The following is a 25,660-nucleotide window of genomic DNA, read 5'->3' on the forward strand; positions in this document are numbered from 1 at the left end:
TCAATATGAACTATGCTCTCCCTTGCATGGTGTGATGATTATCCAGAATAAGGGGATTGTTGGTGTGATATTGGTGGAAGGTGGCTTCCTTAATCTTATCAAGTGGTGAAAAGGTCTTTGGGCTTTAGTTCTTTCTGTTTGAATATCTTAGACATTTGTGGCAGTTTGAATGTTTCGTTTTCTCATGCGCACCGTGAGGCAAATGAGATCGCGGACCGTCTTGTTAATCTTGGTAGTTCTTTACCATCTCTCATTGTCTCTCATGATTTGAATTCCGCATTGTAATTGTTGTTCTTTGATAGTTAATAATATTTTTATGGGATTATATACAATGAGACTATTTACCATTGATATAAAGTGGTCAAAACTACTTACAACCATCTAATGTCAAATTTGATAGCTTTGATGTGTCACAAAACTCAAAAAAATTTCTTTTAAAGTTTGAGCTTGGTCAATGAAAAAATTACAGCCACCCAATTTTACATCCAACGGTCAAGATTAATGTAACCACTTTATACCAAAGGTAAATGGTCTCATTCTATACTTTCCCTATTTTTATTGACTTTGTCAAAAAAAATATATTAACTTTTTATACAAGTTTCATACAAATGAAAATAATATTGTCAGAATACTAAAGAAAGCCATTGTTTTTTTTGTTTACAAGATCACAATGACTTTATTACTCAATCAGTCCAACGATTACAGTGAAGGGATGAAAAATACAACAATTAAAAGGATAAGGGATTGAGCACCAAAGACGAGCCCAATAGTCCATCCTTAGCAAGCGAGCCTGCCCTCTCATTCGATTCCATAAAGACATGATTGAAAGCCACTACCTTATTGCGACAAATATCCAGAGCTTCTAACCAAAACCTTCTCATGCTCCAAGGTGACTTACTAGATCCGGACATCCAGTTGATAATATTAAGAGAATCCCCTTCTACCATGCATGCAAAATGATCACGGCTTTAAACCTTGAAGCATAACGAACATTTATACTAAAGAGAGCTATTGAAGCCTTTTGGAATATTCAATCAATCCAATGAATATTTGATTTCTTTTTCAACTGATTTTCTTTCTACATCACAAAATAATTTGTCCTTCGCTCACTTCAACAATGGCTCTTTCAAACTCACTGAAAGACATGCCTCTTCATCTTGGCCTTGAGATAACCTCGTCCCAACCTGGTCTTCTCTTCCTCCTCCCCCAATTTTCACGTCCATGGCTTTGCCCCACAACACACAATAAAGCCCAGCAATAACTAAAGCAATCCCAATTACACTGCACAAGGAGAAAATCCCAAATGAGAATGCATACCCTGAATATTAATGGGTTGAATGAAATTCATATTGGAAATTCATTGAAATATTCAACATAGTTATAAGAGAAAATTACAAAAATCCCTCAAATAGGCACTTTTGAGACAACCTACCCCCAACAAAATTTTTTAGTAACATTTACCCCAAATTGATCCTAGCAAATAACCCCAAGTCAAAAAAGTCATATTTTTTTTTTTTATGAAAATGCCCAAAATGTTGGATCGCCCCCATTTTGTGCCGGACCATATGCCCAAAGTGTTAGTTTGCTCCTATTTTGTGTCAGACTGCATGCTTTTCAAAAGCCCAATGTGTCGGACCGACCCCATTTTGTACCAGACCACATGCCCAAAGTGCCAGACCGCCCCCATTTTGTGCTAGACCACATGCTTTGCATAAGGTATTTTGGTAATTATTTTACGTTTGAGGGTGTTTGTTAAGAAAGTTAAATTTGAGGTAAAAATTATTAAAAAATAAAAATAAAACTGGGTTTGGAGAAGTTGTTTAGAACGTATGATTTTTAGAGGGTTTTTGTAGTTTTCCCTGGTTATAACTATTTTTTTAAAACTTAGAATCCCGTTTTGAATTGATCATCTCTCTAGTGAGGCAAGCTGGATCAACCGACTTGGGGAGTCATGATCGGCCGAATAGTAGAAAATAGTAATATAAAAACAAAAGTCGGGGCAAATCGGGTGATTCATGTGCCACAGACATGAATTGCCCATCAACAGAAGCCGAAGCGGATCGCCGATTTTTAAAACCATAGAAAAAAGCACACCTGGTATAGAAAGTGAAATATTTACCTTGCAATGTAGATATCAACTGGGAAAAAAAGGGGCTCAAGGATTGCGACTATAACGGTGCACACAGGAAAGAATGAGGAAGCAAAGATGGGTCCTTTCCTCTTGATGCACCAACTTTGAATAAAGAATTGAAAGGCGGTGCACAATACACCCTGTTCAATTAAAAACGTAAAATGTCAAACGTCATAGTTCCATATGATTGGTTTTCCTCTACACACTCTCCCTTATTAAAAAGGAAAAACGAAAAAAGTCGAACTCAATAAAAAAAGAACTTTTTTTTACCAATTCTTAATAAATTTCCTAAAAAATATACAAATGTTTTCCCAATAATGTTTATTGGGGCATGTGCTAACTGTGAAATTATAGCAACAGACGAATATTGTCTGTACAATATTTACTAATTTCACACCAACTAAAGAAATGAAACCAAATGATACAATAATGGGTTTTAGAATGCCATATTAGCACTAAGTTTCCACAAAGTCAACGTAGTAGAATAGCTATAATTCTTTTAGCAACCTTTACAATTACTCTTAAATAAACAAGTACCCCAAATGCTCATTCTATTCGAATGCCACATCGGTTTTAAGGCCTAGCGCATCATGCTGCTCGCCCACTACACAGAAATAATATCAAATTTTAAGAAATGGAGGAGAGATTGATGTAAAATTTTAAAGTAATCTACGTTTAGACCCTAAAATTTTAGATAACATAATGCTCCGTTTTCCAAAATTGCCTCTCGGTCAACTTGATTTTTTTTATTTTTTTTAGTTTTTTTGGTTAGTAGAATGCCTCAAGCTTTAAGGCACTGCTCTACTAATGAAAAAAATTTGTTTAAAAAAAAAACTAAAGGAAAAATCAAAATTCAGGTTGACCAAAAGGCAACTTTGAAAAAAAAAAAAAAAAAAAGGTTGACCGACCTTTGTCATTTTCGTCTATAAATAGAGTATTTTGTATTTTACCTAAAATTTTAAGATCCATGCCGCATGCGAAAATCACTCAAAATTTTAAGTACATGCAATATCCATTAACGAAATATTTTATAAGGAATTTTTGGCATTAATCAATTTGAAAAGGGCATCTGTGTCAAAGCAAAAAGTGCTCGTCTCCATTTTTGGGTGAGAAATGGTAAAAAAGTTTATATAAGGTTGCTCTGTTGAGGTAAGGTTAGAAATAAATGTTTCGAAGTTGGAAAACCTTTCAATTCATCATCTTGATCGGGAGGTGTATTGACATAAAGAAAAAAAATGAATTTCAAATCTTAAAGATGGTGTATATCGAAACAAGTTATTTGGACCATTTATTTTTTAGATTTTCAAGTGTTCGAGATACACTCGATCTGCATCTTTTTTAAAATTTTAAATTTCATAATTAGGATTGAACATGAATTTCAAAGCCACTAAAAGATTTCCAACTCCGAAACTATATCTTTCGGCAAAGTTCATAGGTGCCCTGCCATGTATAATATAAGGTGGGCACTTTTTACAAACATCACTCTTTTATTTTTGCATATTTTGATATGTTATAAATATGATAATTAAATCCTACAAGGAAATCTTAAAGAAGATATACAACGAGTAAAGATTGTCTGCTAAGAATTATTAAAGAGGAATAAAGGTGAAAAAAGCTTAATGCTTTGGTGGAAATTTACATCCGTGTTTGTATATGGTTAAAAATTTGAACTGGTTGGCAAAAGATTATTGAAGTATTGTAAAGTCAATAACTTAATTGTATGTGGGGAAAGAATGGACATGTATGTACGATATCTCACTCTCACAACTTACAAATTTTGAAAGTATTTGTACAATCCATTTTTCATCTCATGAAAGGACTTTTCAAATAAAAAACTGGGATAAAAATGTTTATTCAGGATTATTGAAGCAGATTGTTCCCTCAGTGATTTGCGATAAAGACCATCCTTTCAAATAAGGGTGCAGTTGGCATACAGATGCATCCATAGGTGTAGACGTAAGGTGCACCTTCAAATTTTATCATGGTATATAATTTTGATCAAAAATGGTTTTAGGATTATTTCAATATCTATTTTTATATCCAATTATAAAATTTTAAATTTCAAAAATAGTTAAAATCAAGTAGATTTATAAACATATGAAAATCTTGAAAATAGACAGTGTAGATAATATGTTGTAAAATGCACTAGTTTTAAGACTTAAAATCTTTTTATTTTTCATAGTCATACATCTCGATGTCGAGATAATCAATCAAAAGGTTTTTCAATATTGAAACTACCTTTTTTGATGGATTTTTGAGGTGCATCCGTAGTTCTGCATTATAAGGTTGTATCCTTATATAATTTTTTCCTTGAAATAAAGAAGATTTTTATTTCTCTTTAGAATAATTTACATACAAACCTTAAAATTGTTTCTAAAATACGGAATGCTCTATCTATAGGAAAAGTTACAATCAAGGTTGACTAACCTGCTTGTTTTCATTTTTTCCAAAATTGCCGTTAAGTCTGAGGATGGAATCCTCGGTATGATTTTGTTTCTTTTTTGTATTAGATAGGCAGTGCTTCAAGGTTTAGGGTAGTGCGCTCCTAACTAAAAAAGGTAAAAAAAATAAATAAATAAATTATTTAATGAATTAAAAATTGATTGAGTATGTCCTCGGACGGAAGGCAAATTTTTTTTGAGAAAAAATGGTTGATTAACCTTTTTTTGTAATTTCCTCCAATAAATATTTTAAAAAACATTTTAGAGTTTGCACGTAAATTACTTCTCTGTAAACAATATATATAAACACAGAAAAATAAATTTTAAATTTAGCTTCTCACGCTGTATATGTAGCACACTAGCTTTATGTCAAAATTCAATCTCCAAGCTGTCACATCATCAAGTAGGAGGGCAATTACAGCTGTCGGGAAAATGCCCATGAAGCACATAAGTGCAGTCAATGATAGTGGAGCTGGATAGCTCCTAAATGCCCATGCCTGTAAAAGATAAATTTAAATGAAAAAAATAATCAAGGAAAAATAATGTGAGTTCATCTACAAGAAAAGTTTGAAATACCCAAAAACAAATCAAGAAAGATAACAATTGCTTTTGGGCTTGAGTTGACAAAGCTACCAAAAAAAACAAAAAAATCAAAAGAAATCCACAATGGCGAAAATATTCGAGTTCACAGTGGAGGTATTGACCTGATAATTGATCCATGCAGACCAAGCTAAGACACTTCCAAAAATAAGAATTGGCCCCAAAACCCAATTACTTTCTGGTGATTTTGATGCACCAAAGAGCAATAACACAGAATTGTTTGTCTTGAGGTGATGGAATATTTTAATTGCTGGACCCTTGGCAAGAGTCATGATCATGGCCCCCGCAACACATGTAACTGTACCCAAAACCTTTGCTTTTCCCTTGATTGTCTTGATATCAAATCTCTCCAATCTAAAGTAATACAAAGAGAATGGAATGCACATTACTGAACTTTAGAAAGAGAAACTAGTGAAATCCAACATATTAAACATAAATGAATAGGTGAATATAAGTGAGGAATTTACCTTAGGATGAGAGCCATAACAAAAGTAATGGCAGGGATGAGATTAGCAATGGTGGAAACAAAGGTGGAAGAGGTGTAGTAGAGAGCACCAAAATAGCAATTCTGATTAATCGCGATCCTGAAAATTTTAGGATTCAGTATTAGGATTAGAACTCATTTATAAGAATCAATTTTGGCAACTACCCACAAGGGGAAGATTGGGGTTTACCCTAAGATGGAGAGCAGGAAGATGCCTGTAGCTGCTTTTAGGTTCAATGGAGGCCGTTTATCACTGTAATTCACATTCCAAGCATTGAGATAAGGCCAACATCGAAGAACACATAAAACACACACATACACAGACATATGGATAGAGAGAGAGAGAGAGAGAGAGAGAGAGCAATTACACAGGCGAGCCAACCCAGACGTGCCGCATAACTCGTGGCTTGCCCAGTATCTGGGTTTGGTGGACAAGGGATCTTAAAAAAGAATTCAAAAAATTTTATAAAAAAAAAAAAAAATTTGTAATATATCTTTTTATGTTTGCTATCATTTTGGCAAAGATTGGAAAGTGTTCCGCCATGAATACTTTTATTTATTTATATATATATATATATTTATTTTTTTATTTTCTTTTTTTTAAATACCCCCAAATTTTTTTCAGAATCTATCTTTAACTACTTTTTTGGCTTGGCCAAGACCTGCCAAATTGGGACCGAGTCAATAAGACTCGATCGGAGTTACTTGGACTCAGCCCAAGGCCTGATGCTAGGACCAAGTCTTTCTTTTTCCATGTTCGGACTTAAAAAGAGGGATCAACCGAAAAAAAACCTTTTTTTTTTTTTTTTGGTTGAAAAAAAAAAAAAAAAGGGATCTAAACAAAATAGATAAAGACTAAATAGTGAATGAAAAAAAAAAAACAAAAAATCACTTCAACTTCAAAAAAATAATGGTATAATATCGATAGAGAGAGAAAAAAAGAAAGGTACCTTTCTAGGAAGCAAGCGAAGGGTGCCAAGAACAACGTTGCGGTAATGGATCTATAGGTGACAAAGACGTAGGGACTCATCCCCTCTGCATAAGCAACCTTAGTCATGAGGTACATGCCTGTCAGAAAAAACTGCACCATCACTTGAGCAACTACAGGGATCAAATCCTCCATTTCCCCCCTCCCCTCTCTCTCTCTCTTCCTGATGGTGGTGGTGCCTTGCAATCCACATAGCATTTATACTCTTCATTTTCCAAAACATTTTTAATCACCAACCCATATGGCCCATTCCTCAAATAACGTAACCCTCTCTCTTTCTCTCTCTCTCTCTCTCTACAGGTCAAAGGAGGCTGGAACATTTAATAGAAATACGTGGGGTGCATTCACATTGTATCAAAAGAGCTGGCCCGTGGGACATAGGATATGTTTTTTAAATCATATGGACGGATAGGATTTAGAGGATAACGTTGGCATCAAGTGACTAATCACCGTTCATCTCTTCCACGTGGTGGATATCGACACTAATAAAAATGTTGTAAGCGCCATTCTAGATTTGTGTCACGTGCTTTCAGCGCGACCAAATCGTGTGGAAGTTGTTCACAATGGACGACGCGGTTCATCGTCATCCTGTGCCTTTCCAAAGGTTTTTTTAAGAGTAGCACTAAAAATGTGCTCCCTTAGGATCCTATAATGTGTACCAACTCCCTCAAACAAAATATTGGAAGGATTTTTTCATTTTAAAATTTTGGGAACAACCTAAGATCAGTACATGATTATTTTCAAAACAAAACATTTGAATTTTTAGTTTTTGACACTTGGATCTTGCCTTTTAGAATTTGGACGGTCTTTGTTCAATCTTGAGACATTATCATTTTTCAGTACAAAGAAAGTTCAATTCGGAATTTTTTTTGCTGAGATTAGTTCTAGTTGAAGCAATTACAACCCCAATATTTAAGTTTCTAAGATTAGTCCAATATTGGGGTTTACCAAATGGAGTAAATGGACATTGTACTCTAATGGGAATAAAAAAATCTTTGGCCTTTAAAGAATATCAAATATCATGCCAGTCTCAAAAACATTATGAAGGCGATCAAATTAACTCATTAGGTGACGCTTACATGAGCTATTTAAATAAGGCACCAAAATATTCTTGGTGTGAAAAGCGTTCTGATTGCGTGAAAATCTATTGTCATCAATAATAATGAAATTTAAAGTTTAAAATTTGATGCAGATCAAGTAGACCTATGAACATTTTTTAATTTTGAAAATGAGCAGTCCACTAAATTTGTGTTAGATGATGCACTACTTCATAACTTAAATTTATTATTTATATATATATATATATATATATATATATATATATATATATATATATATATCGAGGTCGAATAATCGGTTTGATGGGTTTACAGTATTGGAACAACCTTGTCCCATGGGTCTTTAAGGTGTCTTACTTCAATAGTATAAAGTTGACACCTTATACAAATTTGTTTGTAACTAATTTAGCGGAGGAGTTATTAGTTTATAACGTTAGTGTTGGCTGTCAATCCACGACTCGAGGGGGCAAAATGATTACATGATTATCTGCTAAGGCATTCCTATATTTATGGGTAAATATCCTTTATATTATAAATGATCTTTTTAAGAAGAGAGAGAATTAGTATGCATAATAAAGAGAAAATGGTGAGGTTATCTTGTAGTCATTTGGGTAGGTGTTTTAGAGAGAAAAAGACCCAGTTCTAGGACTTGTGATAGGGAGCATGTAGTGGATTTAAATAGCAAAAAAAATAAACATGCAAAGATGGATGATGAAGAATTTGATGAGAATGATGTGTTTGATGAGGCATATTATCTTTTGACTTTGGATAAATTTGTTCTATTTAATGTCTCCTCAGATAAAACAACAAAAAATTATATATAAAAAATGGAAATTGCTTATAAAGGTAAGTCTCTTCCAAATAAAAATTTTCTTCGTCGACAACTCTATAATCTCAAAATGAGTGTTAGTGCTTCTAACAAGGGCACTTAAATGAGTCTAATACCCTAATTAGTAAGTTGATGAAACTAGATGTGAAAATCGATGAAGAAAATAAGGCCACAAGTCTTTGTTCTATGCTACAATCGTGGGATGGACTCATCGTGTGTCTTAATAGTACGAAATCTCTTGAATTTGATTATGTTCTTTCAGTACTTCTGACAGAGGAATCCAGACAAAAGTCTAGTTGGAATTCCTTTAAGAATATGTTTTTACCATAAGGTATATCAATAGAGAGAACTACAGGTAGCGGTCAATCAAGATCTAAGTCAAGATTGCGTAAGAAAGTGAAGCATTAAGGTTGTGTAAAGTTAGGCCCTGTGAAGAAATATGGTTTAGACAAAAAAAGGAATCCAGGAAAGCCCTTAATCTGATTCTAAAGTCTCAAGGAAATCTAGTAGAAGAACCTATATTTTCTGAAGACGGAGAAATTTTATTCTATGGATAGGGAGAAAATTTTGTATTATTGGCTACTTAATTCAGGTGAATCCTTTCATATGACTCTATATAGAAATTTGGTCTATAAGCACCAGTCATGTGATGGTGATATTGTTTACATGAAATAATGACTCGTGTAAAATAGTGGGAGTTGGAGATGTGAAAAGCAAGATGTTTAATGGAGTCATTTGTATAATCTCAGGTGTCAGATATGTTCCAAGTCTTAGAGCGACTCTCTTATAAATTTCTAAAACTTTCAAAGGAAGCATTAATGGTTGCAAAATGATAGTTAACTGGCAATTTGCATAGAAATAGTTTTGGGAGATACCGATATTACAGAGGTAGATTCTATCATAACATGGCATGTACATTTAGGTCACATGAGCGAGCATGGACTCAAGGTACTTATCAACAAAAACCTTCTACCTTATTAAAATATTTCTGCTTTATCCACCATTAGAAGTAAGGAACTTTTTGAAATTTATTCATTCAGAAATTTGGAAATCACCTGTTGTTTCAATGGGTGGCAATAGATTTTATCACTTTTATTTATAACTTTAAAAAAGAGTGTAAGTTTATATGCTGAAAAACAAGTCAAATGCCTTCAAGTTTTCAAAGATTACAAGGCATTAGTAAAAAGTCATAAGAGCAACAACATCAAGTGTCTTAGAACTGATAATAAGGGAGAATTTTGATATGAAGAATTTAATAAAATTTGTAATGAGTATTGGGTGTTGCAGGTTTAGAACAATGTTTGTCGGCAAAAACAGTTCGTACTGTTTGTTTTCTAATCAATAGGTCTCTTAATGTGCATATTAACTAAAAGATACCAAAAGATGTTTCGACCGATAAACCTCTTGATTATTCTTTACTCCCACGTTTTTAATATGTAATCCAAATTCTTTGATTTTAAAGAAAAAGGGAACTAAGTTTTATTTTTAGCGAAGAAAATATTGCTCGTCTATGTTAATGATACAATGGGATAAGGAACAAGAGTTTATAATTATCCAAGAGCTTAAAGAATATTTAGGTGATATTAAAAGATCTGAAAAACTTAAAAAGACTCATGTGAGGCTTAACAACTATGTTTTATCTTATGCTTGCTTAACAGATTAGGCTGAACTAGTTTCTTATTGTGAGGTATGTGAGGTAGATGAAGCCGGTCAAAGAAGAGCTTCCATGGAAGAGAAGATGGCGGACTAATACAAAAAAATAAGAAAAGGGATCTTATCGAATTACCAGCGGGGCGAAAGGTAATTGGTTGTAGGTAGGACTTCAAGAAGAAGAAAAGTCTCCATGGTGTGTGATTGGTTGTAAAAACTTATGCTAAAAAATCAGGTATGATTTTGATGAAAATTTTTCACATGTTGTGTGCATGTCCACTATTAGAGTTCCTATGGCTATGGTAGATGTTCTTGATTTTGATGGAGCAATTAGATGTGAAAATTGTATATTTACACAGGACTCGAAAGAATAAATTTTTATGATCCAACTTGTCGGTTTTATTGAGAAATAAAAAGAGAATTTGGTCAGTAGGATCAATAAATTGTCGTAGGGGTTGAAATAAGCGTCGTAGTGTTGATTCAAACGATCTATTTCTTTCATCCTGAGTTTTAATTTTCATAAATGCGAAGTTGATCATTGTGCCTATTTCTGTGATTAGGGTGTTGGAAGCTTTATTATCTTGTTATTATATGTGAATGACATGGTTGTTGCAGGACCAAATAAAAATAACATTGCAACACATAAAGCTCAGTTCTTTATGGAATTTGAGATGAAAGATATGGCAATCATTAATCAAATTCTTAGAGAAATGAAGAGAAAAAAACCTAGTTGACTTAGAAGAGTTATGTGAAGGGTGTTCTGCAATGCTTCTATATGCATAATGCTAAACCAATTAGTACATCCTTCCCTATAAATATGAAGTCATTGTTTGAAACAATCTAGCACTGAAGAAGAGAAGACACCTATGTCTCAAGTGTCATATTTATCAACAGTAGAGAGCCTCGTGTTTGCTATGGTTAGCACCAGACCTAACATAACACAAGCAGTGGTAGTTGGTAGGTATATGGGAAATCAAAGCTATAATTATTGAACCATTGTGGATCCTTCGGTATTTGAAGAGAACTTGTAATGACTTTTTACAATGGGGTCAATTTGAAACTCGAATGCTCTATTAATGTAGATTTGCAGGTGACTGTTATATGTCATTTTTGACATACTTGTATTCCCGAAGCGACTAAAGAGAGAAACAGTAATAACTTGGTCCTACCGGTACACAAGACACCACCAGATCACATGAACAATACAACAATAAGCCTACAGCTGGACGACCTCTAAAGGAGTGTCAGAATGCCTCAAATTGTATAAGGCTAAGGCTCAAACAATCAAATTAACACGCACCTTCAAATAGTGCTAAATATTTTGTTTTGGTATCATCAATCTTTATAATGGCTTGAAAATTTTATTTTATCTCTAATTATAAAAATTTAAAAATTCAAAAATAGTGTAGATTGAGCAAATCCATGAACACATGAAAATTTTGAAAATTGATGGTCTAGATAATACATTACAATATGTATTATTTTCAACCCTTGAAATCTATTTTTTTCTCATGTATCGAATTTATGAGTTTTTCAGCGTTGATATATCTTCTTCTAATAAATTTTTTAGATGTCCATTAATTTGATTGTTTAGAGCCTCACCCTTATATAAACTTTCCTCTTATTAAAATAGGTTTTCGTAGAGGGAGTCCTCGTATACCATCTAGAAATCTACCCAATTGGATATTAGTTGCATGGATGGATAACTTATGAAACCCGATACTAGTTTCCCCAAAATTCATTATATCCACAAACTTAACATTTTCCTTATCAAAGTAGGAAACTCTCTCTCTATAGAAATGCTTCTTTTTGTCCGAGAGAGAGAGAGATTTCTACTTCGATTAGGAAAATGTTAAGTTTGTGGGTCTATTGAATTTTGTGGAAACTATTCGGATTTCATAAGTTATCCATCTAGGGTGCTTTTTGTATAGAGCCTAGGCTCTAAACCATCAAATTTAGCCTAGCTTCAAATAGTGTCGAGAAATGTTGTTTTAATACTGAAAATCTTTGTGATAGCCTTAAAATATCTTTTTATCTTTATTTATAAAATTTAAAGCTTCAAAAATAGTGTAGATTAATAGATATATGAAAACTTGAAAATCGACGGTCCAAACGTGCGCTACAAAATTTCCTATTTTTGAAACTTGAGATCCATGTTTTGTTTTATGCCTATGCATCTAGATGTCGCGATAATCAATTTGAGGATATTTGGGAATCAAAACAACCTCTTCTAGTGAAATGTTTGAGGTAGGGACAAATTTGATTTTTTAGAGCCTTGGCTCTATATAAACTTTTCCCAATTATTATTTCCCATGCCTCCCTCTCTTGAATTGGATGCTTGTTAGAAATGTGGTTTATCACGCCCTTTTTCTCTTGAAAATTCATTTTTTTTCAATAATGGTATAAAGCCAATTGAAGTATATGTGAAATCCTATATGGTTAACATGAGACAATGCCATATACATTGATCCATTTTTAGCTTTAATTGGATGTATCACTGGAGAAAAAAAACCCAGTATCACTGGATGAAAACCCAGTCGTGTGTTTGGATTCTTTGTAAATTGTGTGAATGCTTGGATGACATCCCAATATATGAGTCATTAGTGGACTTAATGATAGGTTTAGCTCATTACATAAGATTAACAATTTGGTGGCAACTTGTTAATCCTAATTAGCTGTACTTAAGGGAATTAAGGCAAGAGTTACACTTAAATCTCAACTCCTATAGACTATGAATGTGAGAGTTACTAAATAAAGATGTTATCTATAAAAAGAGGTTAACCCCTCTAGAACAGATAGAGAATGATAGAAAAGAGATGAATGAGATTCACCAAGATGACTCTCAAGATAGCCTGTCCTCGGATGGCTTGGTCCATAGGATTTGGTATGGAACCTTAGGTCCCTCGTATGATTTAAGGACAAATACGAGTAAGTTGTTTATCGATTTCAATTTTGTTTGTTTGTTATTATTTTTATTTGGATTAACAATGGTATTAGAGCGAGGTTTGTAAATTTATATTTCTAAAAGAGGATACCCTTATAGAAAATAGGTCTACATTAATAATGTGGTATGTGTCCTAACAACAGTTAAATTATGTTTTATGGATACGAGCCACTAGATGCATTATTATTCAATGCATTATCTGTGGTTTTTCATATTTTTTTTTACTTACCCTAACAAAACCATGATTGAACGACTGTTAGAAATATCATACAATATTCATATAGATTTATTTTCTATGTGATTACTTTTGTATAAATTAGAAATAGACTTACATGTGAACTTATGATTATGCAAACTGCTTAATAGCTAAAAGGGAATTAAGTTCTTGACTTTGAACTACCAATCGTAAGATCATTTCCATAAAACAAAGGTAGTTATATAGGCCAGGGAACAATGCTTGCAGACAATACCAATGTTAAGACCATATGCCCAAGTAATTCAAGTTCTAAAGCCTGGTCTTTCTTACCTTCTGTGTTATCCAGTTGTTCATCTATATAAATAAAGCATGCAATTCACATCGACAATTCCTTCTCTCTTACCTATTAAAAAGAAAGAAAAAGGAATCCATTATTTCTTTTATGGGGGTCCATGTTGGGTTTATGTGGCCTTTAAAGGCCTTATGAGTGTGTAATGAAAAATATTTATTATAGTGGAACATAAACTCAGTGAGAGTGTGGTCTCTCGTGGATCATGCTAAGCAAATGATACTTGCTGATACCGGACTGTGCTTAACGATCTAGGCCAGTCGGTTGGAAAACCCAAGGTACCTGAGCATAAAGAATAAACAGATTTTGGGTTAGCCCTTGATAAGGTCGGAGCTTATGCCTGGATGAGTGAGCTGAGGGACCGTTTGACCCTTGTGTGTGATGGTAGGCCTACAGAGACGGGAGCCAAATCCTCATCCATGTTCTATCACACGGTATGCATATCGATATATCATTTGGGAAAGTCGGTTATCCACATTTGGGTGAAGCGTATGCATGTGCGAGAGAGATACCCCTATGCACCATATAGCTATGGGTGCATCAGATCGTGGTAACCTTGACTCGTTTCTAGAGGAGGACCTGTAATCCACAAACTGGGATTACGATCCCTTGGGTTATCGGCTAGAGTTTGGTGACTCGCTAATGAGCCCCTGCCTGGACTGTGGGTTATGGGAAACACTGGGTCGGTTTGATAAAGCAAGTGTCGTCTGCAGTCCACAGTTGAAGGTGGAGTACCCCGTGATCGTTGATAAAATTCTTGAACCATATGGATCCACTTCCCATCCTATTAATTTAATTGTGTTCATTTTATTATTAAATTATTTTAGATTTATTATTTTAATTTTTATAAGTCATTTGATATTTTATTTATTATTTTAGATTTATAAAATGCCTCATATGGGTGGCACGCCCCACCCTTGGATGGCTCTTCTTGATTACTTTGAGTACAAGTTTATTAAATATGGTAACTCTATCTTGTAGCATATGGTCAAATATTGATTGTGAAATATTGACCATATATTATCTTGATTATTGAAGGAATATCTTGACTTGATATTATTGAAATATTCTTATGGAAACTATGAGATGGAAAATGCAATTTTATGGTATGCACTATATCTTTGATAGATTTAATTAATTTAAATATATTGATGGAAAAACTGTTTAAGGAAAGGGGGATAATATAGTTCATGCACTTTCCATAATGTTGATGGCCCATCTATGGAATGAATGGCTCAGATCTCTCACCTCACAAGTCACCTTGATCAACGGTCCATATTCAATCTCAAGAAAGAGGCACACTATGAGAAACCCTAAACCTAAAATTCACTATAAATAGAGGTGCTCTCCCCATCTAGACACACCTCTCTCTCTCTCCCATAAACTCTCTCTCTCTCTCTCTCCTCCCTAAGGGTCATGCCTCTCTCTCCTCTCAAGCTTTCTCTCTCTAACTCTCTCTCTTAAAACCCTAGGGGGCACGCCCCTACCCTAGAGACTCTCTCTTTCTCTCTCATGACCTAATATATTTAAGGGTTGGAAAAGTTAGGGTTCGAGCTTAATTATTTTGGAGATAGGGTTTTTGTAGAGATTTAAAGGTGGTTACTTAGTTTGGCTGAAATTAGCTTTCTCGGTTCGAGATTGAAGCTAAATCACTAATCCTACGCCATTGGAGGTGGTGATTCGGTGTGGGGTGTAATAAACCCAGTTGAGGTAATCTTCGGCATCTTCTCTTTAACTTACTTTGCTCTTTTATTTTATATTCTCAAGCACAGTATTAAGTTATAAAAATGGCATCAAGTCGTTGAGTTTTATTTTTATTGTTGTCCTGTTTTATTTTGAAATATTTATTTATTATAAAGGACCATATGTAAGTGATTTTTTTGCCAAAATAAAAAGGGGTGATTATTATCATTAAAATAAATAAATAATTTGTATTCCCCTGAGAAAGATCACATGGGTCTTTCTTTCATTGGTATCAGAACTGGTTTTACTTGATTTCTATTAGGAGTCTTTTCTTATTTTCTTTGCTTGAGAATAGAAAGATATGGCTGCTTGTACTTTCATCTCAGAGATTCTGGAAGTCGAAAAGTTTGATAGGACCAACTTTGCTTCACGGAAAAGAAAAATTAAATTTGTGCTCTATGAGGAAAACTTGCATGAGGTACTCTTTGACGACCGACCTCATCGTCCAATTGACGGCTCATCTCAAGAAATCAAAGATGAGTATGGCAATTGGAAGAGGAGGAATCTGAGATGCAAACACATTCTTTTATTTACCATGATTAACTCATATGCTTCTGAGTATGAGTCAATCTACAATACAAGTGAGATTTATGATAAACTTGAGAGAGAATATGTTGAACCCTCTCTTATGAAGCAAACCATGGCTATGAGGAGGTATAATGAGTTAAAGATGACAGAAGGTACCAAGTTTGCAGATCATGTGCACATCTTTCGTGTGCCAGTCAGAGAGCTAGAAGACACAGGCATGAAACCCAATGAATCTATGCAAGTGATTCATCTCATGAATTCACTTTCTAATTCATGGGAGACCTTTATATCTTCTATCTCAGCCAGAAGGAAAGCACCAAAAGTGGAAGAGTTCATCACTACAATCAAAGCAGAAGAGGAGAGGAAAAATTCAAGGCAACTACTGACAACAACTCCAAGGGAAGCCGTGCATATGGTAAAATCTCCACCTTCTTTTAAATTTAAGAAAGGAAAGGGAAGAAATAATTTTGGAAAGAAAAGATATTTCAAAAGGAGAGATTTTCGAAATAAAGGAGCAAGAAGAGAGACTCGAACTTGTTTTATTTGTAAGAAGGTAGGCCACATAGCTAATAGTTATCGGTTCAACAAATCTAGATGGCCCAACAAGAAATTGGCATGTGCGGTTTTTGAGTCTATGCTGGCTAACCCTAAGGGAGCTTCTTGGTATCTTGACTCAGGTGCTACGGCCCATGTCACAAACACCAATGATGGTTTCCGTTCTTTCACTCCCATGGGGCCAAGACAACAACATATTTATATGGGAGGAAATAAGAAGACTGATGTACTTGGAGTTGGAGATTTCGAGCTGAAACTTAAGAGTGGGAGCACCTTGATCCTAAAGCAAGCACTTTATGCTCCTAATATGAGGAAGTGCTTGGTTTCAGTTCCTACGATGTCTATGGCTGGATTCATAACCACTTTCATTGGGGAGAAAGTGGTGGTCAAGAAGGGGAAATATGTGATCATGACAGGACAACTTGTAGACGTGCTATTTACTATTAAGGAGAACGTTGCTTATGTCTCATCTCCTAATGAATTAGATGCTACCTTGTGACATATGAGGTTATGACACATTAATATCAAATGAATGGAAAGATTAAAAAAGGACGGGATTCTTCAAAATTATAAGGGAGATTTATCGAAAGTGTGCGAGTCTTGTGGGCAAAGAAAACTAATAAGGAAAACTACTACCAAGGCAAAAAGAGCTACTAGCATATTGGAAATCATTCATAACAACATATGATGACCTATGAATGTGACCACCAAAAGTGAAAAAAGATATTTATCTCTTTTATACATGACCACTCGCGATATGGCCATGTGTACCTAATTCATGCAAAATCAGAAGCCCTAGAAAAATTCAAAGAATATATGGCCCAGGTAGAGAATCAAACCAACCTGAAAATTAAAATCCTTAGAACTGATAGAGGGGGAGGATATTCATCTGACATTTTCAAAGAATTGTGCATTGAAAATGAGATCATCCATCAATATATCATGCTTTATACTCCCGAACAAAATAGTGTCGCTGAGAGACGGAATATGACCTTAGTTAAAATGGTAAGGAGTATGATGGTGCATGCAATTATCTCCTTAGACTTTTGGGGAGAAGTCGTGTTGACGACATGCTACATCCTTAATCGGACTCCCACAAAAGCTGCCCCACTTACTCCTTACGAAAATTTCACAGGTCATACTTCCTCCCTTGAACACTTGAGAGTTTGAGATTGCTCAGCCCATGTCCTTATCCCAAATCAAAATAGAACCAAATTGCAACAAAAAACTGTCAAAACCATTTTCATTGGTTACCCAGGTCACGCTCACTTCTTCTAGAAAGAGTTCTTCGAAGCAAGGGTGAGTAGAAAACAAACCGACTTTTATGAGGAGGCAAAAAACAAGGATATAGTTCAAGACCCTGAACCTGAACCTTCTAAACCAACCCAAACTAATCCTGAATTCCCTAAAGAAAGTGAACCTTTACCTAAACCAAGACGAAGTAACCGAGTCAGTAGACCTCCTCTTTACCTTGAACAATTTATCTATCTTATGGAACATTTTGATAGGGTCGGGGAAGATCCAGATTCAGAACCTAAAACTTACAGGGAAGCCTTGACCTGTCCTGAAAGGAAATACTGGGTAGAAGCCATGAAAGATGAGTATGCTTCCATTAACCAAAAATATGTATGGGAATTAGTACCTCTACCTCAAAAGCATAAGGGCATTAGTTGTAAGTGGATTTTCAAAAAAAAGTTGAACTCTAAAGGAAAAATAGAAAAATACAAAACTAGGTTGGTTGCAAAGGGTTTTACCCAGAAAGAATTGATAGATTCTCAGGAAACATTTTCCCCTGCTGCCAAATTTTCATCCATTCGAATCCTTATAGCTATAACAACCCATTTTGACTTTGAGGTTCATCAAATGGATGTCAAAATAACCTTTCTAAATGCTGATTTAGAAGAAGAAATTTACATGACCCAACCTGAGGGGTTTGAGGAGAAAGGGAAAGAGAACCTAGTGTGCAAACTTAATAAATCCCTTTATGACTTGAAACAAACATCGCGACAGTGATACATAAAATTCTAAGAGACCGTTGCTTTTGTAAGGTTCTCTATAAATAATGAGGATTATTGCATATATCAAAAGGTCAGTGGGAGTGATGTGGTCTTTATATCGTTATATATGAATGATATACTAATTGTTAGTAGCTCAATTGCCCTAGTAGTAGAGACGAAAAATTTCCTTGCACAACACTTCGATATGAAGGATCTTGGAGAAGTTTCATATGTGTTCGGCATCAAGATAATAAAAAATAGGAGAGAGAATACTATCCAACTTTCTCAGGTAACCTACTGTAAAATGATACTGAAAAAGTTTGATATGAGTATGTGTAAGCTCATTTCTACCCCAATTGACAAAAAGACGAAGCTTAGTAATAAAATGTGTCCTACCGAAGACATGGATATAAGAGCCATGGAGAGAGTGCCATACAAGAGCACAGTTGGGTCCGTTATGTATTGCATGACAGGAACAAGGCCTTACTTGTTATTCGTCATGAGTCTGGTGAGTCGTTTTCAAAGCAATCCAGGAGATGAGTATTGGAAAGTAGTTAAAAGAATTCTCAGATATTTAAAAGGGACCATGAATTATATGCTCACATACAAAGGGGGAACTGAAATAGTAATAGAGGGATATTCAGATGCAAGCTATCTCGCAAATCCAGATGATGCGAAGTCTACATCTGGGCATGTGTTTATGCTTGGAGGAGGTGCGATTTCTTGAAAGTCAAAGAAACAAGATATTGTGGCTTTGTCCAACATGGAATCCGATTATGTGGCATGCTATCTAGCAGCCAAGGAGGACGTGTTGATTAAGAAGTTTCTGAATCAACTTAATTTTCATCGTGTACGTTGCGAGGCAGTGCGAATTTTCTACGACAACACAGAGGCTATTTGTGTCTCTAAGGAACTTCGATTTCACAAGAATTCCAAGCATATCAAACCATACTTGTATCACCTGAGAAATGAGGTGAGATTGAAAGAGATCGAGATCAGCTACATATCTACAGATTTGATGATTGTAGACCCTCTGACTAAAGGAGTTGTGCCTAATGTTTTGTAAGACATGTGAGAGAGATGGGGATGAGAGGAAGTGAGAAAGAGATAATATAAGGCCTTCAAAGGCCAAGTGGGAGATGTTGGGTTTATGTGGCCTTTAAAGGCCTTATGAGTGTGTAATGAAAAACATTTATTATAGTAGAACATAAACTCAGTGGGAATGTGATCCCTCGTGGATTATACCAAGCAAATGATGTTTGCTGATACCAAACTATGATTGACGATCTAGACCAGTCGGTTGGAAAACCCAAGGTACCTGAGCATAAACAATAAACGGAGAAGGGTTTTGGGTTAGCACTTGATAAGGTCGGAGCTTATGCCTTGATGAGTGAGCTGAGGAACTGTGTGACCCTTGTGTGATGGTAGGCCTACAGAGACGGGGGCCAAATCCTCATCCCTGTGTTTATCACACAACATGCTAAACCGGTTATCCACCCTTGGGTGAAGCGTATGCATGTGCGAGAGAGATACCCCTATGCACCATAGGGGAGGACTTGTAATCCACAAACTGGGATTGCGATCCCTTGGGTTATCGGCCAGATTTTGGTGACCCGCTAGTGAGCCTCTACTTGGACTATGGGTCATGGGAAACACTGGGTCGGTTTGATAAACAAATGTGGTCTGTAGTCCACAGTTGAAAGTGGAGTACCTCGTGATCGTTGATAAAATTCCTGAACCATATGGAACCACTTCCCATCATATTAATTTAATTGTGTTCATTTTATTATTAAATTATTTTAGATTTATTATTTGAATTTTTATAAGTCATTTGATATTTTATTTATTATTTTTAGATTTATAAAAAAGAAGTTATTAAATTACAAAATTATAATGTTTTAAAATTCGTTTTGTTCAATTTTAAAATATTTATACAAAAATATATACATGGGGGCCCATAGTGCACATGGGCCCACCATGTGGGTATTGGGTGGGGCCCCACATGCCTCATATGGGTGGCACGGCCCACCCTTGGATGCCTCTTCTTGATTACTTTGAGTACAAGTTTATTAAATATGGTAACTCTATCTTGTAGCATATGGTCAAATAATGATTAGGAATATTGACCATATCTTATCTTGATTATTGAAGGAATATCTTGACTTGATATTATTGAAATATTCTTATGGAAAATATGAGATGGAAAATGCAATTTTATGGTATGCACTATATCTTTGATAGATTTAATTAATTTAAATAAATTGATATGAAAATGGTTTAAGGAAAAGGGGATAATGGTTCACACATCTTCCATAATGTTGTTGGCCCATGCCCATCTATGGAATGGATGGCTCAGATCTCTCATCTCACAAGTCACCTTGAACAACGGTCCATATTCAATCTCAAGAAAGAAGCAAGCTATGGGAAACCCTAAACCTAAAATTCACTATAAATAGAGGTTCGCCCCCCCATCTAAACACACCTCTCTCTCCCATAAACTCTCTCTCTCCTCCCTAAGGGTCACGCCCCCTCTCTCCTCTCAGGCTTTCTCTCTCTAAGTCTCTCTCTCTCTTAAAAACGGGCATGCCCCAACCGTAGAGACTCGCTTTTTCTCTCTCATGACCTAATATAATCTAATGGAAAAGTTAGGGTTTGAGCCTAATTATTTTGGAGTAAGGATTTTTGTAGAGATTTAGGGGTGGTTACCTAGTTTAGCCAAAATTAGTTTTCCCGGTTCGAGATTGAAACTAGACCGCGGATCCCGTGCCATTGAATGTGGCGACTCGGTGTGGGCTGTAATAAGCCCGGTTGAGGTAATCTCCGACATCTTCTCTTTTACTTACTTTGCTCTATTATTTTATATTCTCAAGCATAGTATTAAATTATAAAAATGACATCAAGTGGTTGAGTTTTATTTTTATTGTCCTGTTTTATTTTGAAATATTTATTTATTGTAAAAGACCTTCTGTAAGTGATTATTATCATCTGTAAGTGATTATTGCCAAAATAAAAAGGGGTGATTATTATCATTAAAAAAAAAAATTGTATTCCCATGGGAAAGATCACATAGGTCTTTTTTTCAGTCCTGTGATTATTCCACTCATGTTTGAGTAGTGAAGGATGCCGATAATATAAATCAAGTGTTGGGCACAACAATCCTTCCAGCCTATCATCTTTACATGCTGTCAGAGTATTTTATGACCTGGATTTTTGAAGATTATTATGATGATTAATTTTCCCAAATTCTATTACAAAGCATTTGTGGTAAGCTCTTTATTGTCTTTAATTAAGATTTAGAAGTTTTCAATAATAAAGCATTTGTGGTAAGTTCTTTATTACCTTAAATTAGAATTTGGTAGGTTTCAATTATAAATCTTTTGTGGTAAGTTCTTTATTGCGTTAAATTAGAATTTGGCAGGTTTCAATTATAAATCTTTTGTGATAAGTTCTTTATTGCCTTAAACTAGAATTTGGTTGGTTTCAATTGTAAAGCATTTGCGTGGTAAGTTCTTTATTGCTTCAAATTAGAATTTGGCGGGTCTCAATTATAACGAATTTATGGTAAGTTCTTTATTGCCTTCAATTAAAATTAGGCAGATTTCAATTATAAAGCATTTGTGGTAAGTTCTTTATTGTCTTAAATTAGAATTTGACAGGTTTCAATTACAAAGCTTTTGTGGTACGTACTTTATTGCTTTAAATTGAAAATTTATTGACATTCAATTTTATTTTAATAGCATGAAATAAATGCAAATCAATATGTAGTCCTATTTTGAAACTTAAGTTACTCTCTCTCTCTCTCTCTCTCTCTCTCTCTCTACCCAAGGATACACAAGTCTCTATCTCTCACTCTTCATTATTTTAAAAAATAAAATAATAAATTATAGAAAAAGGTTGGAAGATATTTCTATTTGTTTCCAATATGGGCCTCTAGCAATTATACATATTATGATGAGATGTATATTGGTTATCAATTTTATTTAAAGAGACACTTGATTTGAAAATTTTCATAGTGATAAATGATTATGAATATTTCAAGTTCAATAATATATATATATATATATATATATATATATATATATATATATATATATATATATATATATATATATATATATATATATGTGCTAGAATTTTTTTCTTGCTTTCTACAAACATTAAGAATATTTTGTTTAGATTGATAATGTTGTTTATTATTTTTAACCAAGTTATGATTTACTTTTCGGTATTGTTTTTTGCTTAGTATTCTTTCGTTTATTTAGAAAACTAAATTTGTACCCATAAGGATGTGATGTTGAGCTATTATTTTTCAATGAGATGTAATTATCATTGACATCTTATCATGTTTTGTGTATGTCCAAATAACATTAAAAATATTCTATGATGTATCATGTTAGATTGAATTATCATGTTGGTGATAGCTGTTCATTAGATAGTGGGAGTAAATCATCATTTACCAATTTGGAATTGAATTTGCTAGCTCTATAATTATAAATGCACATTAAGAAAGTGAGAGCAATTACTGATCTAGCATGCTAAACTATATTGGACTAATTTTTGTTATTATGATGACAACAACATATTGAGACTAATGGGAGCCATTATTGAGTAGTTTGATAACATCATCGATTTGAAACTAATTGAACATGTCAAAAAGAAATGATATTTTATTTTTTTATTTTATTATTGTTAAGGTTGAGACCACATAACGATTTTTTTATGTATATAATAATACCTATAGCTTTGTCAAATTATTATTGTTTTTATTATTTTGACCTATGATCCGAATCTGAACTTTGGACTTAAAAAAAAAAAAAAACTATTGTAGACGACATGTTTAAGAAACAAGCGAAAACAATGTGCCTTTTTCTCTTGGCTAAAAGATAGATGTAAATAACATTCAACGTGTCGGTGAATAATTGGTAAGATATATGAGTAATCCTATGCAGGTAGCATGAGACAATGCCATATATAAAACCATTGAGGCCAAGAAATCTAAGTGTGGTATTTGACCACATTGGTAAGGTATATGAGAAATACCATGTGGGTAGTATGAGGTGTTGGGTTTATGTGGCCTTTACAGGCCTTACGAGTACTTGTAAAATGAAATGATATAGTGGAACATGAAATTAGTGGGAGTGTGGTCCCTCGTGGACTATATTAAGCAAACGATGTTTGCAGATAACAGACTGTGCTTGACGATCTAGGCTAGTCAATTAGAAAAAAACCCATGTTACCTGGGCATAGAGAACAAACCGAGAAGGGTTCCAATGGGTTAGCCCTTAATGAGGTCGGAGAATAAGCCTGAATGAGTGAGCCGAGGGACTGTGTGACCCTTGTGTGTGATGGTGGCCTACAGAGATGGGGGCCAAAGCCTCATCCATGTGTCATCACATAACGTGCATATCAATAGATTGTTCAGGAGGGTGAAGCGTATGCATGTGCGAGAGATACCCCTATGCACCATATGAGCTATGGTCGTTACCTTGACTCGTCTCTATAGGAGGACCTGAAATCCGTAAACTAGGATTGTGATCCCTTGGCTCATCGACCAGACTTTGGTGACCCGCTAATGAGCCCGTGCTTGGACTGTCGGTTATGGGAAAAACTGGGTCGGTCTGATAAAGCAAGTGTGGTATGTAGTCCACAGTTGAAGGTGGAGTGCATCATGATTCTTAATTCCTATACCATATAGATCATTTTCCCATCAAATTAATTTAATTGTGTTTATTTTATAATGAAAATTATTTTAAGATTATTATTTAAATTTTGATGAACCCTTAGATATTTTATTTATAATTTTTCAATTTATAAAATTAAAGATATTGATTTTACAATTGTTTAAATAATCAAATAATATTCTAAAATCTTTTTCATTAATTTTAAATATATAAAAATATCATGGGGGCCCATTGTGCATATGGACCCACCATATATTTAGTAGGTGGGGCCCATGAGTGCCTCCCTTGGGTGGCACACCCTACCCTTATTCTTTTTCCTATTTTTTGGTGATATGTCATGTAGCCATATGGTTGGAAGATATTGACTAAATATTGACTTGATATATCTTTGAAAGATTTTGTGGAAAGATTGAGTAGACTTGTGTTATTTTATGATATGCACAATATTTTGATTAGATTTAATTTATTTAATTTCTATTGATGAGAAAATGGTTTAGGAAAGGGGGATAATGGTTCATGCACCTTCCATAATGTTGATGGCCCATCTATGGAATGGATGGCTCAGATCTCTTACCCCACAAGTCACCATTGATCGACGATCTATGTTCAATCTCACACGAAGAGGCAAGTTAAAGAAAACCCTAATCTTATTCAAAGCATATAAAAAGGGATTGTCTCTACAAAAAAAAATCTCTACACCTTATCTTTCTATCTCTCTCCTTTAAAAAAGTTTATCTCTCTCATATTTGATCTCTCTCTCCCACATTGTGAAAGAACCTGAAGGTTTAAGTTATGGAGTTATTCTCTCCTATCTCTCAAATATAAATTTATGACTGAGGGTTTTAGGGTTTAGCAAAAAGAGAATCCATCTCTCTCAAACTAGGTTGCTAAGAGAATTCACTTAGGGTTTGAGTTTGTGATCAAAAGAGTTCATGTTCCATTGGTGTGGCTTGGACGAAATTTGCTTTCTCGGTTTAAGATTGAAGCTAAACCATTGATCCCGCACCATTGGATTGTGGTGACTCAGTGTTGGGTGTAATAAGCCTGGTTGAGGTAATCTTCGACACTCTTCCTTTTGTTTCTTACAATCTTATCCTTTATTCTCAAGCATAGTGCATAGTTATTACAATGTCATCAAGTTGTTAAGATCTTGGTTTTATTGTTATGTTGATTTTATTTTGAAATTTATCTTATTATAATAAAGACCACTTGTAAGCGATTATTTGCCAAAAGAAATGAGTGAAAAAAAAGAAAAATGTATTCCCCGGTAATAGATCACATAGGTCTTTCTTTCACTAGTATCAGAGCTATTGATACTTGATATCATTAGTTGTCTTTTCTCTTTATTGAGTTTAGCTGAAGCTTGAGAATGAGTTATAAGAAAGCTAATGACCTTTGTGGTCAAGAAGTACACCCACGATTAAGAATTATTGATATATTCCAACACCAAAAAGGCACTCTGCATAATGAGTATTCTAGGCTATTT

At 34.4% G+C, this 25,660-nt stretch overlaps 1 protein-coding gene across 2 annotated transcripts; it reads right to left on the reverse strand.

Annotated features, from left to right (window-relative positions):
* Nucleotides 1–647: 647 nt before the first annotated feature.
* Nucleotides 648–6,940, reverse strand: LOC18446609 (WAT1-related protein At1g44800). 2 transcript variants are annotated; one of them, XM_006856724.4, is made up of 7 exons: nucleotides 6,607–6,940; nucleotides 5,847–5,909; nucleotides 5,640–5,756; nucleotides 5,277–5,526; nucleotides 4,914–5,069; nucleotides 2,120–2,271; nucleotides 648–1,281 (listed from the first exon to the last, which is right to left on the reverse strand). In XM_006856724.4, the coding sequence occupies exons 1-7, from the start codon at nucleotides 6,840–6,842 to the stop codon at nucleotides 1,107–1,109; spliced, it is 1,149 nt and encodes a 382-aa protein (XP_006856786.2). In that variant the 5' UTR covers nucleotides 6,843–6,940; the 3' UTR covers nucleotides 648–1,106. The 2 variants fall into 2 exon arrangements, with proteins under 2 accessions (XP_006856786.2, XP_020530701.2); XM_020675042.2 differs by lacking the exon at nucleotides 2,120–2,271 and having other exon boundaries at nucleotides 6,607–6,929.
* Between the last annotated feature and the right edge of the window lie 18,720 nt (nucleotides 6,941–25,660).

Source organism: Amborella trichopoda, chromosome 10 (genome assembly GCF_054954075.1).
Source record: "Amborella trichopoda isolate Santa Cruz 75 chromosome 10, AtrichopodaSantaCruz75HAP2 v2.0, whole genome shotgun sequence".
Classification (NCBI taxonomy): domain Eukaryota; kingdom Viridiplantae; phylum Streptophyta; class Magnoliopsida; order Amborellales; family Amborellaceae; genus Amborella; species Amborella trichopoda.